Source organism: Heterocephalus glaber, unplaced genomic scaffold, assembly GCF_053883595.1.
Source record: "Heterocephalus glaber isolate CG9 unplaced genomic scaffold, H.glaber_assembly_v1.0 deba00001461, whole genome shotgun sequence".
NCBI lineage: Eukaryota > Metazoa > Chordata > Mammalia > Rodentia > Bathyergidae > Heterocephalus > Heterocephalus glaber.
Genome location: NW_028258308.1, coordinates 11,282,165 through 11,300,121, shown reverse-complemented (window position 1 = coordinate 11,300,121; position 17,957 = coordinate 11,282,165). Strand labels below are relative to the sequence as shown.

Here is a 17,957-nt window from a genome sequence, read left to right as displayed (position 1 = left end):
GTGGCAAGTCTTTCAATTTTTCATAAATGAAGATTTTTTATTAGTTTTAATATTTTAATTTTTGATGTCTCATTAGAGTTACACAACTTAATCCAGTACCAATAAGTTGGTACTCTGTTTCAAACACAACAGATCCTTTCTCATATTTGCATGCCTTCACATGAAGCTACATGACCAGACATCTTTTTAAACTTTATATTCTGAGGGATGTTGGGAGTCATTCTATTTTGGGGGAAAAAAATCATTGCACAATTAAATTATGATTAGGCTTAGTCTTCTTGCCTACAGACTGGTTATGACACACTAAAACATAACTCCATTTTTCCCTGTGGTCACAGCTGGGACCTCAATGGTCCTGTGATGCTGTGACACTCAAGGACAAGATTATATCAGCTGAAGACATCCTGGTTCCTTGAGAACCGAGTAGTAAGAGAAAGGTTTCACCTGGGGTGGGACAAATTCCATATCAGTTTAACTCATCCCAAACTACTGTTGTAAGAACATCTTTGTTCATCTTACCATCTTAATCAACTTAAACTCTTCATTGACCTAAGACCTTCATCAGCATTAAGAACCTCATGGTCCTAGGATTACCACCACCTTCCAAGATATCTGATACTTCTTCTGATTATAAGAGCCTCACCAATCTAGGATTATTACTTCCCTGTGTCATCTGTTACTCCCTATGAACACAATAAACAGTGTCAAGCTCTGGGTCCCTTTGTCTTTGCTGCCCAGAGCAGCATTGATCTGGCCCAGAACCCAGCTTCTTCTCTAAGCCTCATTTTCTGTCTTTATTCTTTAATTTGTGCTGTGCTGTCATGGCTCACAGGAGACCAGGAACCACTGCAGGAGTTCTGGTAAATGTCCCTTTCCCTGTTCCCTACAGAGGGACTAAGATGTCAACAGGTTGGGCTTAAACTTATGAATACTCCTGCCTCAGCCTCCCAGAGTGCTAGGATTACTGACATGTGTCACCATGCTTGGCCTAAAGTCTTTAAGGTAATTATCATTGTTCTGGGACATTCCATGAGAATAGTTGTATCAGATAATACTAGTATTAAAAATAAAGATAATAAAATTAATTTAAACACTCAAATTCCCAGAGATTCTGCTATGCCTTTTATATGGATATTATACTTTCTCCTTAAAATAGTTCTATAAGAATCATACCACTATTATCATCTAATAGATGAGGTAACTAAGACATCACATAATAGCCAAAACTTAGTAAAATATTGAGTTCAAGGCCATATAATCAAGATCAAGGTAAGGGGTAGTGCAAGTACTTGAATCTGAATCCAGAACTGTCTTATCTCAGAGTCTGAGTAATCGACATGATCTATACCAGCTCTCATAGCAGTAGCAGAATAGGTCCTTTTATCTTTGGTTCAAAGAGCTCCCCATTCACATCATGAGTTTAGCATATGTCCCAGTCTGCAGTGGCTTGCTTATATGCCATTGGGTTTGGGGAAAGAGTGACTTATTTTTATAGCCTCAGAAAACAGAAGTGGCCCATCTTAAGAACTTCATTTATAGACATGAAATGGGAATTGATTCTTTCCTTACCCATTTATCTCCCTGTATTTTTCTTCACATACCTGTGATACAGCTAAACAGGACTATTTGCTATTCCTCATACATCCTTGGTGGTGCTCTTCTTAGATGTCTTTGCTTATGCTGGGCCTTCTTCCTGAAATGCCCTTCTATGTATGCAAATCTTCACCAAGGTGAAATTCTAAGTGCTATATTTCCTGAAGCTCTAGTTTATGAATTAATATGATCTTTCCCTCTTGGACCCTTTAGCATTTTGTTTATAATGCTATTATCCCTTATTATTTCAATCTCATTTGTGCATTTTAAAGACCTTTAAAAAAACTGCCACTGAATTTTTCATGCAGTAGGTGCTCGAGATTAATTGAATTACAATTAAATTGTTTAAATCAGTTTGCTTGTTTTCTACAAAATGAAGAGGTTCAAATAATTATATTTATTCTTCTCTATATGTTATCAAATGCAGCATAGATATAGGGCAGCACTATTTTCATATTTTCTTTTCTTTCCAGTGAATGTGTATCTTTCATTCTGATCAATTTTGCTCTATCCATTTGTAAGCAAACTTCTATAAAAATGCCAAAAAATGAGATTTTTATTTAAATTAATAGAACAATTTAACAGCTTTTAGATATCAAGCATTTTCATTCTCTTATAACAAACCAGCTACACTTTTCAATGACATTTAAATGCATTCATATTTGAACAGTAGTTAAAAAGTTCAATAGATTGACATTATATTAAACTTTCATCTACTATTAAATTTAACAAATGTTTACCATGTTTCTACAGTGTGTAGGACACTCTTTGTTAAGATTTTGAGAATAAATGTTATACATAATTCCTTAAGGAAGTGAATATTAAGAAATACAGTTAGGCCGGGGATATAGTTCAGTGGTTTGGTGCTTGCCTAGAATGCTTGAGGGTCTAGATTCAATTGGCAGCACTTCAGAGAAAAATAAATGTGGACAGAACAACTAGCATATTAAAGCGGACTATGGTATAAGCCTCAGACAAGATATGAGGTGCTGCAAAAATATCCAATGAAAAAAGATGTTTCATCTTTTGGAGAACTCATTAGAACATTTGTTTTTCATTTCCTATATCAATTTTGCTAGTATACTGATAAAAAGATTCATTACTTGGCCAAAGTTTAGTCAGGTTTCTGAATCTTCTGCTAGTCTCATCTGTGTGTTTCCTTGTAAAATCCTATTTTAGCAAAAAAGTATTGCTAAGTCAGTGTAGCAAAAACTCCCTCATCCTTCACCATCACCCAGATACATATCATCCTGGCCTATCTTCAGCAAGAATTCTGTTAAGTCGGTTTAGTCAAAATTTTTCTTACTCCTCATGTTTCCTCTTAGTAATTTTCCATCCATTGACCCCCACTCTGCTCTGCGGCTAAAAATTGTCCCTTACCCATGCTATATTCAGAGTTGAGCCCAATCTCTCTCCCACACTGCAAAACATTGTTACAGTGGTCCCTGTAACTATTGTGAAGGCCCCGAATTAAGTGTTCCTTAATCTTGCTTAAACATATCTTTGAATAATTTTTACCACTGTTAATTTTACAACAATTTACAACAATTTATTGTTGTAGGTATGGTAGTTTTAGAAAAGTATGTGAAAAATGGTTTTTAAAAATATAATGAAAATTAAAGTAGTGGAAATTTAAAATAAATGTACACAAAATTTAACATTATAATTTTATCATAGATTTTAAAGAATAAAGTACCTAAATCTCACATCACATGTGGTGGATTAACTGGTGGTCAACTTGGAATGCCCAGCTGAACTAAGTCCGCAGGGTGTGAAAGACCCACTTGAGAACTGTTGCCAATGGCATGAAAGGAGAATGGAGGGGAAGACTGTATGTAGTTGATTTTCCTGGAGAAGCTTCCCGCGGCTGGTTTTCCTAATATGAACTCGGCTGTTCTCATCGTCAGAGGAGCTCAGGTCCTCGCTTTCGCTGAGGGTGGCTACTGTTGTCAGGGGAGCTCTCATCTTCACCTTGAGCATCGCTTCCAGACTCCAGTGTAGATCCCTCAGCCTGGTGGCACAGATCCTTCACGCAACTGGTGCAGACTTTCTAGCTTCCACCACTGGCCTTTGGGCCTTCTCAGTGCAGATCCTTGATACAGACTTGTGTGAGACATTGCCTTCGGCTCTAGGCCTCTGGCTGGACTTGTGCAGGACATTGCTATGGGATTCAGGCCCTTGGCTGGATTCTTTAGATCTCAAGTGCATGGACAGATCTCTTGCACTCCTCTGCATTTCTTTTTTGAGTGAATATTATAAAATAATCCTGTTTGTGTCCTGTATTAAATCTATTCTTTTGCAAACCCTAACACACACAAAATTATTTTTATTTTCCCTATGTTCTAGATTGTTAACTATTTGTATGTGTCAAAGGCATGCAGTTCTGTGTATAGCTACTTTTCTGTAATGTGTGACAAGCAGAATATCTTTTTTGTAGTATGGGCATTAGCATTTGGTGAAGTTTATTCTGACTGTGGTCTATGAGATATAAATATACTTCCTACTTAGATTACATAAGCTGAGTTTCTTAGAATGGAAAATTAGAGATGCAGAAGACAACATCAACATTTATTTCACAGGATAGGCAAGAGGATTAAATGAAATAATCTGTGAAAGGTGTTCAATCAAGCTGCTGTGCTAGGTAAGGGTTCTGGAAATCATCTTATTTATACTACCTTCTCTCACTTTTTCCCCTGTCATGAATATACATTAGATTTTATGATATTGGTCTTAAACACCAGGAAACAAACTTCAAAGAGAGGAATACAGACAAATTACACAGAATTTTCCAGAAAACAAAGATTAACAAATATAAGCTTTCTGATGTCTAGCCCTGTCCTGGTTCTGCTGCTTTGAGAATCACTGGAGATATGACATTCAAATTTTTTTGTATTACTTTTTAAAAATTTAGATTTCCATTCCAATATCATTCTCCTTTAATTTTTTCATTAGTGATCATAGTTATGATAGCTGTTTGTCTTTGTTTGATAATTCTAATATCTAGGTCACCTTGGAGTAGGTCTTTGTTGTTTTTCTTTAAAACAGAATTGTATTATTCTGCTTCATTATGTTTGTGTAACAGTGAATTTTATCCTGAATATTGTCATTTTGTGGTGGAGACTCTGAATTTTGGTATATTCCAATAAAGAGTGTTAATTTCAGAAGGCAAATTATTTAGATTCAAACTTCAAACTATCTTGATTGGTAGATAAAATGGTGATTCTGTTGATTTCTCTTCAGGTGCTCTGTTTAGCTTGTTTCATGCATGATGGTTCAGGAGACAGTCACTGATACAGGCAGAGTTATAGACATTGGGGTTCTCCATTTCTGAGTATCTCCTTTTTTGAGATTTCTCAGTAGGTGGGCTTTCCAAAACTGTTGGGTTTTAGGACCGGAACGATTTTGGGGTTTATTACAGCTTTGGTCAGTGTATTTTTGTTCTATTTTCAGGATAAATGCCATAAGAAATAGGAAAGCATCTCCAGTAGTTTCCTAATTTTACAACTTTTAAGAATCCACCTGCTATAATTCACAGTTTAGTATCATTTTTGATTTAATTCAGAATTTAAAGTTATCTGTGAAAGGGTTGGATTCAGTTGGAGGTAACTAGAACACAATAGACATAAAAACTCCTCTGAAATTTTGTTAAAACTCAAGTTTAGAAGAATGCTGTCTTTTAAATATACCTCTTCATAAATATTACTTTTATAGTCTGAATCTCAATATTCCACTAAAACACACCTGAAGTTATATAAGGGTTTGTCATACACCTTGCACTTAAACAAGAGTTTAGAACAAGAGTTTAGAAACAAGAGTGTTTTATGTATCTTTCTGATCTTTTGGTGTTTAAATTTTTTTCATATAAATCCTGTACATTTTTATTCGATAAGGATACAAATTTATCATATTAAAATCTATCATGTTTCAGTTTATCATATTTCCTTATAATTAAGTTGCACATTTTTGGAGATCAGACTTCTGGAAGTCCTTTTTGCACTAGGCTTTCTCTTTGCTGCAGGAGTTTTTTTTTTGCAGTTTCCTTCTTAATGAATAATCTGTGTACTTCACAACAGGTCAGCTGAGACTGTCAACTGTCCAGTTCCATGCCTGATCTGTTTAGTAGATATGATACCCTGTTGAGTTTTTTGGATCAAGATCATTGACATTAGGTTGATTCTACTTTTATCTTCTCAGTGAAGACTTAAAACACATATAAGACTTAAAACTATGCTCTTTTTGCTGGTCATTTCATATATTAACTTCTGTAACTTTTCATGGATAATTTAGTGGGAGAATGGAATAGACATGAAGCAGTCTTCCCTTCCACCTTTTGCAAAATACATTGAACTAAGTCTGAAAAGTATTTCCCACAAATATGTAGAAATACCTTAACAATGATGTTTTTATTTTCTTTTGGAAAATATTTATCTAGATCACACTTAGAAAAAAAAGTAGGAAGGGTAAAATAAAACTGAATATATATATATACACACACATTTGTCTGTGTGTATGTATGATTTTCATCACTGTGACAAAATAGCTGAGAAATTAAACTTTAAAGGAGAAAAGATTTGCTTATTTCATGATAGGCAGGAAATAGAAAGAAACCTGCTGGTTCCTGATAGCTCCTTCAAAGCCACACTTATAACCTCTGTTACTTCTTCTTATAGGCCCTACCCCCAAAAGGGTCAGCCATGACTAACCCTAGAACACATGGTTCACTTGGGGACATTTCAGGCAAAAATTATAGCAATACATTAAGATTTTTGATTCTGACTTATTTTTTAAATAGATGTTAAAAATCAAGATTAGAAAAATATAAATTAACTTCTTTTTTAAAAAGTATGCATGCAACCTCTTCATAAATATTACTTTTATAGTCTGATTCTCAATAATGTTCCACTAAAACACACCTGAAGTTGTATAAGGATTTGTCATATACCTTGCACTTAATAGGAATTTGTTAAACAGAATAAAATACTTTTTCATAAAGTATATTTTTATATCTAAATTTTTTATTTAATATTAAAAATACTTGCAATTATATATTACAAATAGTGGTAGTACCTGAACAAATTATTCATTATACAGTCCTTATTTTATGGTGATACCAGTTCTTTCCTAAAAAAATAAATCACTGGTTCCTCAAAGAAGTTACAAGAGATCAAGAGCATACTAAGGATACTATATTGTCATTACTACATGCATTAAATATACATTATAAATGGAATATGCTGTACACCTGATGAAGAGTGTATTCATTAAGGTAAAAGGAAAAAACAGCCATAGAATGAAAAGATGACACACCTAAAAAATAAAGTTTTCAAATCCTATAATAATTTTACATGTGCCACAGATATTCTACAACTTTCCTACTTTACAAAGGGGAGGGATAAACAGTTTGAAGAGATTAAATGCCAGATATTCTATAGAAAGAGAAAATACTAGCATCCTGGAATAATTTTTATCCCTGGCCCATTTTCTGCCCACTGGAAAAAATTGCACTGTTTTTCCTTCTCAAAAGGACACACAAAAAAATTCTTTCCATTATTAGGTCCAATCTTCAACACTGTTCTCATGATAGAGCGCTTGCCATGGTTGCAGAAAGGGAACGACAAATCGGCCCACTAGGAGAAAAGAAAAGATAGAATTGTAAAACTTACATGGAAGTTACAGTGATGTACAGACTAAGCATAGGCTGGTTTGGTTGGTATCATATTGTCTTCACTGCTGCTGTTATTAATTTGACATTGTAAAACAGACACGAGCCATTAGTTGTTGCTCTTTAAAAAAAGTTTATTTCTTAAAAGCATCCTTTACTAATTTGTTTGAATCACACAAAGAATTGTCATAATTCTGAGTTTTCCTTTATCTAAAGGCATATTTATAAAAGTTCCTTCTCTTTATTACGACGAATAAGTGAAAACTACCAGAACCTTACTATAAAGTAATCACCAGTGTCCCTGCTATAGGTTTGTTTTAGTTAAAATGATAAGATCAAAGATTTGTTCTAACTTTTAACACTAAGCTTCCTTAGTCTCTTAGGCAAAGAAAGAATCCAATAAGGACTTACTCAATCAGGGTAAGTCAGGAAGATTCTACTCTATTATTCTCATTCCTATTAATTTTAACCTCAAGACAGGTGTGAAAGAAGCTGCTATATTATTAGTAATATATAAAATTTCTTTCATTCTATCTGTACTTTTTATGAATTCAGTAAGACAGTCACATCTTGTTTAAGATAGAGATCTAAAATCACTAAGTCTTCCCTGGGAAATTCCTTAAAAAGATATGATGAAAAAGAGATATTTCATCTCACTGCCCAATCTGAAAAATTTTGCTCCAACACGAAAATAGATCAGTATCTTCTTTGTTCATTTAAATATCACATGAATTGAACTTGGAAAAATGCGTACTTTAAACATTAGACTCACACTCAGTATGGTGACATGTTTATACTCTCAAGAAAGTGTAGAAAATGAGATTGACTAAAAGGATCCAGATTCTTGTCTCCTATATCAGATTTGAATTTAGTGACACACCCATAGACTGGAAGGCAAAAGGAATCTCCTATAGCTAAATTTGGTCAAGCTTGTATAGTAGGATTCACTAAGGTTATTGTAAATCCAAGGCATACCTTGTTTTTCTCATGTACCTCTCTCTACCCATTGTATAAAACAAAACTTTTGATGTAGCACTGAATTGAGAGTAACAAATTCTTATTTTAGATTATTAACCATATGAGTATTACTAGTACGTGTTACCCACTCAATACCTATCTTTATGATCTATGAGGAACATTTTTACAAATATGTTAATCTGTGATTGCAAATATGATATACTCTAATAGTCTAATGGCTACTATTTTATCATAATTACTGTTTTGCCAAAGCTCTTTGAATTCTAAGTTATTCAACATTCAAGATCTAACATGTAAAGGTAAAACTGAGAAAGTATTGCTATTTGTTACATTTTAACAGCCAAAATTCAGTTACCCCAGAGCAGGCTTGATAAACCTTATACATACTTTGAAAAATCCACATTGTGCTTCTCTAGGTAGTGGACAAGCGTAAAACCGCCTTCCTTTGTTTTCACCATCCTTCCTCACAACCCGGACAACACAGAGGCGGCTGTGCTTACTGCATCGAGGACTGCCAGCATTTAAGGTGCAAGGACTGTCTGCAACACTCAGTTGAGGTTCACTGGAAGGACAGGTTACAAAATAACCGTAGCACAAGTGTTAAAGAGTCATTTATACCACTTCACCTCGGCACACATGAATTTTGCTCATAGGAAGAAATTTTATCAAGAAGTTGGCCATGGTCAACTTTAGTAACTACATAACTATTGTCATTTTAGTTCTTTCTTTTCTTCTTCTTTTTTTTTTGGTACCAGGGATCAAACTCAGGACCTTATGCTTGTGAGGCAGGCGCAGTGCCACTGAGCTAAATCCCCGGCCCTTAGTTCTTTCTTTTAATTCAAATCTACCTATAAACTTAAAGTACATAACTTAACATTTCTAAAGAATAGAAACAGCTGAATTGGGTATCCAGTACATCAAATTTTCAAAGTTTTAATTTCTTATACTGAGTTCTTCTTTTACCTAATGTTACAATGTAGTCACTTCTATCTCCTCTAAAATATTTCCAAGTCTAGCTGTCCCCTGCTCCATACAGCAACTAGAATCGCAGTGCTCTCTAATTATTTTCTCATGTGTAGAAACTCTGACAAGACCGTGGAGATCACTCTCTCCACTGTCCACTTAAAAGACTATTCTCTAAGCTTTTCTTTGATCAAGGCTACCAAAACAGTCAGCAGCGAGAAACAGCTTTCCCGGAGGAGCAGAAATGTGTATTTTGGAAACCCAGTAGAATAGCTTTATCTCCCACACAATTAGAATCAAGAGCACTCGGAGATCATCCTGCAGAGTGAACAAAGCACAGGAGATGGTCTTGCACTCTAGTTGCATATGAAGCTTCATTATTGTTTTTATGTATTTTGTATAATTTCAGTATTGTTTTTATAATAGACTTCTAGTAACTTAGTCGGCATATTCACATTAATTAAAAGTGGGGACTGGTAGAGTAGCTCAGTGGTAGAGCCCATGGCATGTGCTTAGCCCGCTCAAGGCCCTGTGTTGGATCCTCAGCACCCAAACTCAAAATAAACAAACAAAAACAACAACAAACAAACTCAGAACCCTCTCACTAATATTCCTATTTTTAAACGTTTTAATGATAAAATAGGTCATCCTTTCTCAGGTTTGAGGAAATTTCTAAAGGATAAAATATCCCTCAGAAATAATTTTTTTAATTTTTTTTTTTTTTGGTACCGGGGATTGAACTCAGATCCTTCATCCTTCCACTTGCAAGGCAGGCGGCGGAACCACTGAGCTAAATCCCTGGCCCAGAAATAAATTTTTAAATGCTTAAAAATCAAGCATATTTTTCCTTGCTTCTTGAACTACATTTTTCAGAATACTTTTTTCCTATAATGATGCCTCATATGTAACTGAAATCTCCAGATAATGTGATCTTTTGTGGTGAAATTGGTTTAAGCTTGCTTATATAAAACAAATGATTAAATACATTGCTTTAAAAATGTTGGCTGGGATGGACTTAAACATTCTTAGGGCAGTTCCTGAAGCTATTGATAGTTGTCATTTATAAAATAAAAGCAGCTGTAGGCACTGCTAATGAGATCACTTAAACATTTCACTAGCAACTATTTTGTTGGTAGCTCTTTCAGATGGAGGATGGCAGTAGAGTCATGGGTAATACCAAATCCAAAATATGAAAGCTGAGAAGCAATGAGATTTTCTTTTCCACAACCCTCCTTTTCACTAGCTGCCTCCAAGAGGCAATATTAAAACCTCAGCTTCAAGAGAAGTTAAACATCTGGGTGGCTGTAGAGAAGTAAAGAGATTTCAAAACTGAAGTGTTTCATATACAACGTTCAAAGACAGTTTAAAGGAGAAAGCAGTTAATATTAGAAGTAAATCAAACAAGGCTAATTAAAAATATACACTTATAAAATTGTTTTCTATATTATTTTAAAGGTGGCTGTATTTGGCAACCATTAGTTCAACATGTTCTAACCCACTTGCTGCAACCTGGACATCTTCAGGTTTCCACACATCTAGATTCTTTATTACTGTTTCTGAGCGGGGGGAAAAGTAGAAAATAGGATTAAAGCAAAAGGAAAGACTCCAGTTGTCTTCCTTCTAGTTCATTTCTATCTTCCATTCTGTTTCTACCTCGGTGTAAGTCTAAACAAAAAACTTGTCCTATGCTCTTTAATCCTTGGTATCAGAGTGTGTTCCACCGAACAAAAACATCACTGTAACCCCAGAGCTCCTTACAAATACAGGTTTGTCCCTACTCCAGATCCCTATGAACAAAAGTCTCCATGTTAACAAGATTCCAAGGTGATTCATATGCACACTAAGTTGTGAAGCACTGAGTTAATTCTACCAAGATATTTGATGCCACCTATGATCACATCAGCTCTAAATATGTGCAACTAATCTTAATTTTATGATAGAAAACATTATCCAGGATAATTAAATGTTCTGGTTAATTGAGGACATATTGGCTCCTCTTCATTTCAGTCATTATTTGAAAACTTTGTAAAATGCAGCAGAGCATTTTCTTAAGTAAATTCTACATAGAGAATAAACTAGTTTGTTGATTAGTATCATTTTGAATATTGACTTATAAATGGCATAGTGATATAATAGATCAAGAGTTGGCAAACATTTTCAGGTAACACACATTTTAAGTTTGTGGGTCTCATGGTCTCTGTGGGAACTACTCAATTCTGTTGCTGGCAAAAAACAGCCATAAAAATAATCAAACAAATGGAAATAAAACTACACAAATAAATAGTTGTTAGGCTGGATTCGGCCCTTCTGGCTAAAGTTTGCCAGACGTCCTCATTAGAATCAAGAACAATGCTTGAGGCATAACAGGTTCTCAGTAAGTGCTTATTAATAAAGAAAATTAAACACATCAGATAAAAACTATCATCAAAAAGACAGTCTCGGCCCGGGATTTAGCTCAGTGTTGCCACCACCTGCCTTGCAAGCAGAAGGTCCCGAGTTCGATCTCAGGTACCAAAAAAAAAAAAAAAAAAGTCTCAAGTACAGATTTATATTTTCAAAGTGAATCTTATTTTTACATTTTTAAATGATTAGCTTATCACAGTTTAACTATTTTGGAATTAGGATGATTCATTATAATAAAAATACTGTCTGGAATTTTTTGAATTAATCAATGCAATGGAATGTAGATTTTATCATCCAAGATAATTTCCATCATTAAACAAAAGAAGTTAAATGATTCATCCTAGATGTCCCACATGGTTCTGAAGGTCTGAGAGATTGGATTAAGAACTCCAAAAGGGTGACCCCAAAACAAGAATGAGGTGTCACTGTTGGGACTAGTGATTACAGGTAGACCTTCCACACTTCCAATGGCAGTGTATACAAGAAAATGCTAATGATTTTCATAGCATCCTTTCCCTCTTCTACATGAGGTTTGCCATCCACTTAGGAAAAAATTCAACATATACTTTCTTTGAACATATACTTTGAAAATGTATCACTGTTTGCTCTGTGTTTATCATAATTGGATCAAAGATTTAAAACTATTTTTAGTGGTTATTCTTAAGTGCTTAAAATTGCTTCATTTATCTAATTTATAATCCAGTAGCTGGATAACATTCAAGTGCATCTAAACACCAATCCAAAAATATGTCTCATCAACATAGCATGTATGGTGTAATGATGAGATCAGTAATTAAGAGAACAAAAGTCAAACTAATTACCCTATAATTATTACAGAAAAAAAATAAACTGGCTATCAATTCTGAGTGGACCACCTGCTTTAATAGTATTATGTCGAGCTTCTTCTAGGCGGCTTGTCCACAAGATGAACACTGTAGCTGCCAGACAAGGAGAAAAATGAAATAAATGACAGTAATTTGCAATTTATTTCTTGTGAAGTAGCTGGGTGCAGAAGGGCTGCTAGGTGAATTTATTTCATCACTTGACTTTTATTCTGCTAGTTGATCTTGATTAATTGTGGAGTCTCAGTCCTCGTGTTCTCATATTCAGTACATACACATGGCTGCAGCATTTCTAAGTAACACTGTGCACTGTGATTAATCATATGATTCTATCACTAATGGCTTATGAAGAAATCATTTAAATTTAAGGTTCCATTAATGTTTTTTAAATCCCTAATTCATTAATTAAATTGTCAGAGTTTTTTTTAAGGCACTAAGGAAATAAAAATATGCCAAGATATTTCATCTGGGTGCAACAAATGACACAATATTTTAAATTGATCACTTCCACTTCTTTTCACTTAAGTCAGAGAACAGAAAAGCTGTTCAAAAGTGATTTTCTCCTACAGGATAGTCACCTGAGACTTTCTTCAGTAGCTCCTTTATGATTTCCACCATAAGACACCAATTAGGGTTAAAGTAAAATGTTGTAGTTATCCAGTCACTTTAAAAGTTTGGTCCCCAGAGCTTAATCCAGATGAGATTGGACACATTCAGGGTGGTATGGCCACAGACCCCAGAGTTTAATCCAAATGGGAGTATCATGGACAGAAGTTAAATCAATTATCATAAATAATTATGAACAAAATATTTTGTAAAGTCAGTCAAGGATATGTCATCAAAATTAATTGATGGTAAATTAAGAGTTGGGACAGGAAATTGGAGAGAAATCCATATATTATGGAAAAACTGTCTCAGAATTGCTATGAAATAAGCCTAAGGATTCAGAGTTCTGTCTACGAGCATATAGCAGGTGTTCCCTCATTCCAGTTCCCAGTGAAGGACTCTCCCCATCAGTAAAGGAATAGCTCATCAGAGTAAAATCTACTCATTAGAATTCCACCTGATATTACTTTAGATTCTACCCAAAGTAACTCTGCCTATCTTTGATTGGCAAGAAAAGACATGTATCCGAATAAGATCCTTCATTCATATGTCATATACTCTTCATTTAAAAATGCTGGATAGATGGTACCTGGTTTTTGACCAAAAGAAAAATAGCTTCAGAAACAAAATCATAGAAAAATGTCTTTTTCTGATGTGGGGATAAAATCAGTTATGACGGTAAGAAGCCCAGATAAATGAATAAAAGGAAATGTGAGAAGGAGCATAAACTGATTGTTTCAGGAGCTCCCAACATTTGTTAATGAAAGGGATGACACCATCTTTACAATTTCTGCATCTCAGGTAACAGCAATTTGGGATCTTGTAGATATGCAACTGGTAATCAATCTTGTGAGCCATATTAGGCCTGGTAGAGTTTATTAAATGGAATTATAAGTTTTTCATTTCAGATACAAAAAGCTTTTTAGGACTTTTTGGTTGAAATTAGGGCACCATCCCACATGGCTGTTTGAGATGCAGTCATATTTGTTCATAGAAATATAACTAAAGTCATCTCAGATTTTTTTTAAAAATAGAGGACATTTACTAAAGTTTTATGAATGATAGCTTCTCTTTCAGAAGAAGAATGCCATTTACAAACGGTCTTTGACTTACAATGCTTAGTGATGCTTACTAAGTGATGCTTAGACTTTCTTAACTTTATCACGACTGTGAAAGTAATACGGCATTCAGTAGAAACTGTACTCCAAGTTTTTGAACTTTGATCTTTTTCTGGGCTGGTGATAAGCAGTATAATAATGTCTTTTGATACTAGGTATTGGCAGTGAATCTCAGCTACTTAATCATTGGAGAAAACATTCAATACTCTATAGTATGTTACAATGCTAACTTATGATGCTCAATAGGGTAGATGTATTAAATGCATTTTTCAACTTATGACACTTTCAACTTATGATAGGTTTAAAAAATGCTAATGGTGGTTACTGATAACAGGTATGATTATAGGTGATTTAAAATTTTCTTTATACTTGACAGTATTTTCCAAATATTATGTATTGAACATGTACATAGTTAACGTCACAAAAAATAACCTTTTATAGATGCAGGAAAATTTTCTTCCCTAGTCTCTAATATAATAAGCTGGCAAAGAGAAAGGAGAATTATTGTAATAGTTTTCAGGGTTTGTTTTATATTACCAAATCGATTCAATTTCCTTAGCAGTGGATGTTTCTGCCTTCTTCAAATTTATGTAACATAAATGCCTTAAAGGTCTTAAAAATACCTTGAAACAAGCTTATTGCAAATACCTTAAAGACCACGGTTAGAAGCATCATACCTGTTAGAAAATCCAGTCTTGCAACTTTTGAGGTCTGGCATAGAGTAGAGGGTTGTTTTCAGTTTTTTATGCACTGAACTAAATAATTCAGACTGAGAGCAGACTGTAGGAGATATGTTTACTTTGTTAGATACTTGAGTTATATAGTTCGTTCTCTCCTTGGAGGGGTGCCGTGTATCACTAAAACAAACATTTGTAGGAAGAGAGTTTTGAAATTCCCCATCTGGTGTTTGGATTTGGCTTTCTTTTCTCTTCAAAGTACTAGATTTACTGGTAAAATCAGTCAATACAAGAGTTGTAGTTCCAAATACAGTTTTCCTGTTGATTTTCACTTCTGTATGTGCTTTCCCAAAGCTATTACAAGGGTACTTCACTAAGTTGTGAAAGACAATAGAATTTTCTTGAGTCTCAAGCACTGAATCTGGAAGAAGAGAGAAGTTATTCTGCAATATTCCTAAAAATATATTAACTACTCAAAACATTTTTATTCTATCTATCTGTCTATCTACCTACCTACCTACCTATCTCTGTATCTACTAATGTACGGTTAGCTTGTTATAATTAATCATCTTCTAATAAGGAAGTAAAGTATTATTTAAAATGTAAAGGTTGACAATTTATACATATCTAGAGATGAGGTTAACAAAGACTTATATTTGCTTTGGATTATGTTTAAGCATTTAAAAGTTAATCAGCTATCAGTTTTGTTAATATTAGGCAAAGTATTAAAGTGATGCTAATTAAGAGATGATATCTCATAAAGCAGTTAGACATCTCTGTATTGACCACCAAGATGTTTTCATAAAGGGCTTATTTAAGAGAAGTAAAGATGAATTACAAAGACTTAATATTTATTAAATATAATGTTTTAACAAAATATCCTAGAATTCTAGAATCTGTACTATAGTTTAAACTACAGTGAAGATATGTGTCTTTCATACTCAGACAAAGTATCTAAAAAACGATACATGGGACATGTAAAGGCATCTTGGAATGTTGAAATAAATGTGGAAACTGAAGATGGTGGTTTTTCTGAGGGCTCTTTCTGTTGAAAGTTCACAAAGAAGAAGAAGAAAACGAAATAGGAGGTGCAGTCCCTTTGGCCACTAGAAAAGCTGTGCAAGGGGTGATGTCTGCCACAAAGGCCCAGGGAACAAAACACAGTGAGACAGTGAACAAAATGTAGGGGCCCATAAGTCAAGAATGAACTTTCTCATCTCTAATTGAAGAAAGAAATAACACTTTGAGAACACAATAGAAGCTGCATCAATGAGCTGGTTTCTTAATCACAGGTTTCCTCTGAGGTTTTGCATTCTCTGAACGCATGAAATTGTGAGCTATAAAGAGTTATTTTGGAGGATTTCAATGAAATCAGTACAATTGTCTGAGTAGATTTTAATAACAAGGGGTAGGAAGGATAAAGAAGAGAAAAAATTCAGCATTTTTCAATTCCACCTGCAAAGATATTCTTACAGAAATCCTCCCTTTCAATTTATGAAACACTTGGACTGAATAACAAACTCAAAAGCTGCTGAAATCTGCATAAAACAAAGCTTTATTGAATAATTCATTAGAAACAGTAGAGAACAGATGCGATCATCTCAGTTTTTTGAGATACAAAGACACACACTGTTTTAGCACAAGCATGTTTTCCCTCCCCGTTAAAAAATATTTTCAACAGAATGCCAGCATGGTTTACATGCAAAGGCAAGCAATTCCTTTAAACCTTAGAGAAAGAAAGCACTTAGTAAAAGTATCAAGACAGAGCGATATACCTGATTTGGTATAATTAACCATCTTAGAAATGAATGCAAAATCAAAAATCAGTCCTACCTGGCTTTGAGGTCAAGCAAGCATCGCATGTCTCAGCAGAGGGCTTATTTACTAGGGTACAGACCAAACAGGTCCATTGCTCTTCTGATTTCCGACCCACTGAATCAATCAAACGGTTTCCCCTGCTAGATGTCCAATTGATTATAGTATTTCTAGAGGGAAGTTTGCTAGAAAATAATTTTTTAAATTAATCATTATGAATGACTTATTCTTATACATTCTGAGTATTTTAGAAACTATTGCAGAACCATTAATACCCCAATACTATTTAATATTGCTTATGTCATAACAAACTGTTAGATAACCTTTATCTTGAGTTCTGCTGACTGCTAGTAAGTTAGAAATAAATAAAAGTGTTGACTTGAAGAGCTGAGCTTTTTCAAACAAACTAAAAGCATTGGATGTAACCAGTAGGAAGCATTCTGCAAGTAATATTTTAATAGTACTCTTCAAAGCAAAATTAAACTATGATTCATCAACTAAATCAAGAAAAGCTATGCAGAAATCAGAACATTGAAAATAAAGTTAGAAAAGTTTTACATTATGTCCTCGAAAAGAAAATTCTAGAAACTTTAGCATTTATGGTATTTACCAAGCACTTATCAATTAGTTGAGCTATAGTGACGAAAAGAGATATTTATCTTCGTGCTAGTTCTCTTCATATAAAATTATTTCATATTTTCTAATCATTATTAGATATCTAATTATTAGGTTAGTAAGCAAACTATAAAACCAACCCTGATTTTTGGCCACAGATGTAAATCAATGGAGTTCTTCATTGGCCACTTATTGTTATACAGAATGCTTTTCTAGAGATCTGATACAGTCCTGCTTCCTAATGCACATGTGTAGGTCTGTAGAACACTTCATGTGGTTAAGCAATCATGGCCATGTTAGGATTCCTGTCATGATTCTAAGCCTTAATATTGAAAAAAGTTATTCTAAGTAAAGCTGCATATCTTACATTTCAGAACCTGAGTTCTTTGACTTTCAAAGGTAGCCTCGACTTCGGTAACATTTTGCTCCTTACATACAATTATACTGGTTTTAAAAGTCAGACTTGTCTGGTAAAATAACAAATAGTATAAGAAAATCTGAAAGATATATCTCATTACGATTCTCTTATCTTTACTTACCTTGACTTCTAATGAACTCAGAATTTTTTATTCCTATGGAACATCAGACCCATAGAATTTGTTTACCTGACCTAATTTCTGCCCTCTACTAACTAACTCTGAAAGGGAACATGCTGTATTTACTCAGGATTAAATAAACACAACTT

General features: G+C 34.2%; 1 protein-coding gene across 1 annotated transcript in view; it reads right to left on the bottom strand.

Moving 5' to 3' along the window:
* Nucleotides 1–6,660: 6,660 nt before the first annotated feature.
* Nucleotides 6,661–17,957, bottom strand: part of Neil3 (nei like DNA glycosylase 3) — a 43,831-nt gene continuing 32,534 nt past the window's right edge. Inside the window, exons 7-10 of the mRNA XM_004852963.3 lie at nucleotides 16,676–16,842; nucleotides 14,843–15,263; nucleotides 8,621–8,795; nucleotides 6,661–7,220 (exon numbers count right to left, since the gene is read on the bottom strand). Coding sequence (XP_004853020.1) covers nucleotides 7,038–7,220; nucleotides 8,621–8,795; nucleotides 14,843–15,263; nucleotides 16,676–16,842 — 946 coding nt within the window. The 3' untranslated portion in view covers nucleotides 6,661–7,037. The remainder of the gene's footprint in view (nucleotides 7,221–8,620; nucleotides 8,796–14,842; nucleotides 15,264–16,675; nucleotides 16,843–17,957) is intronic.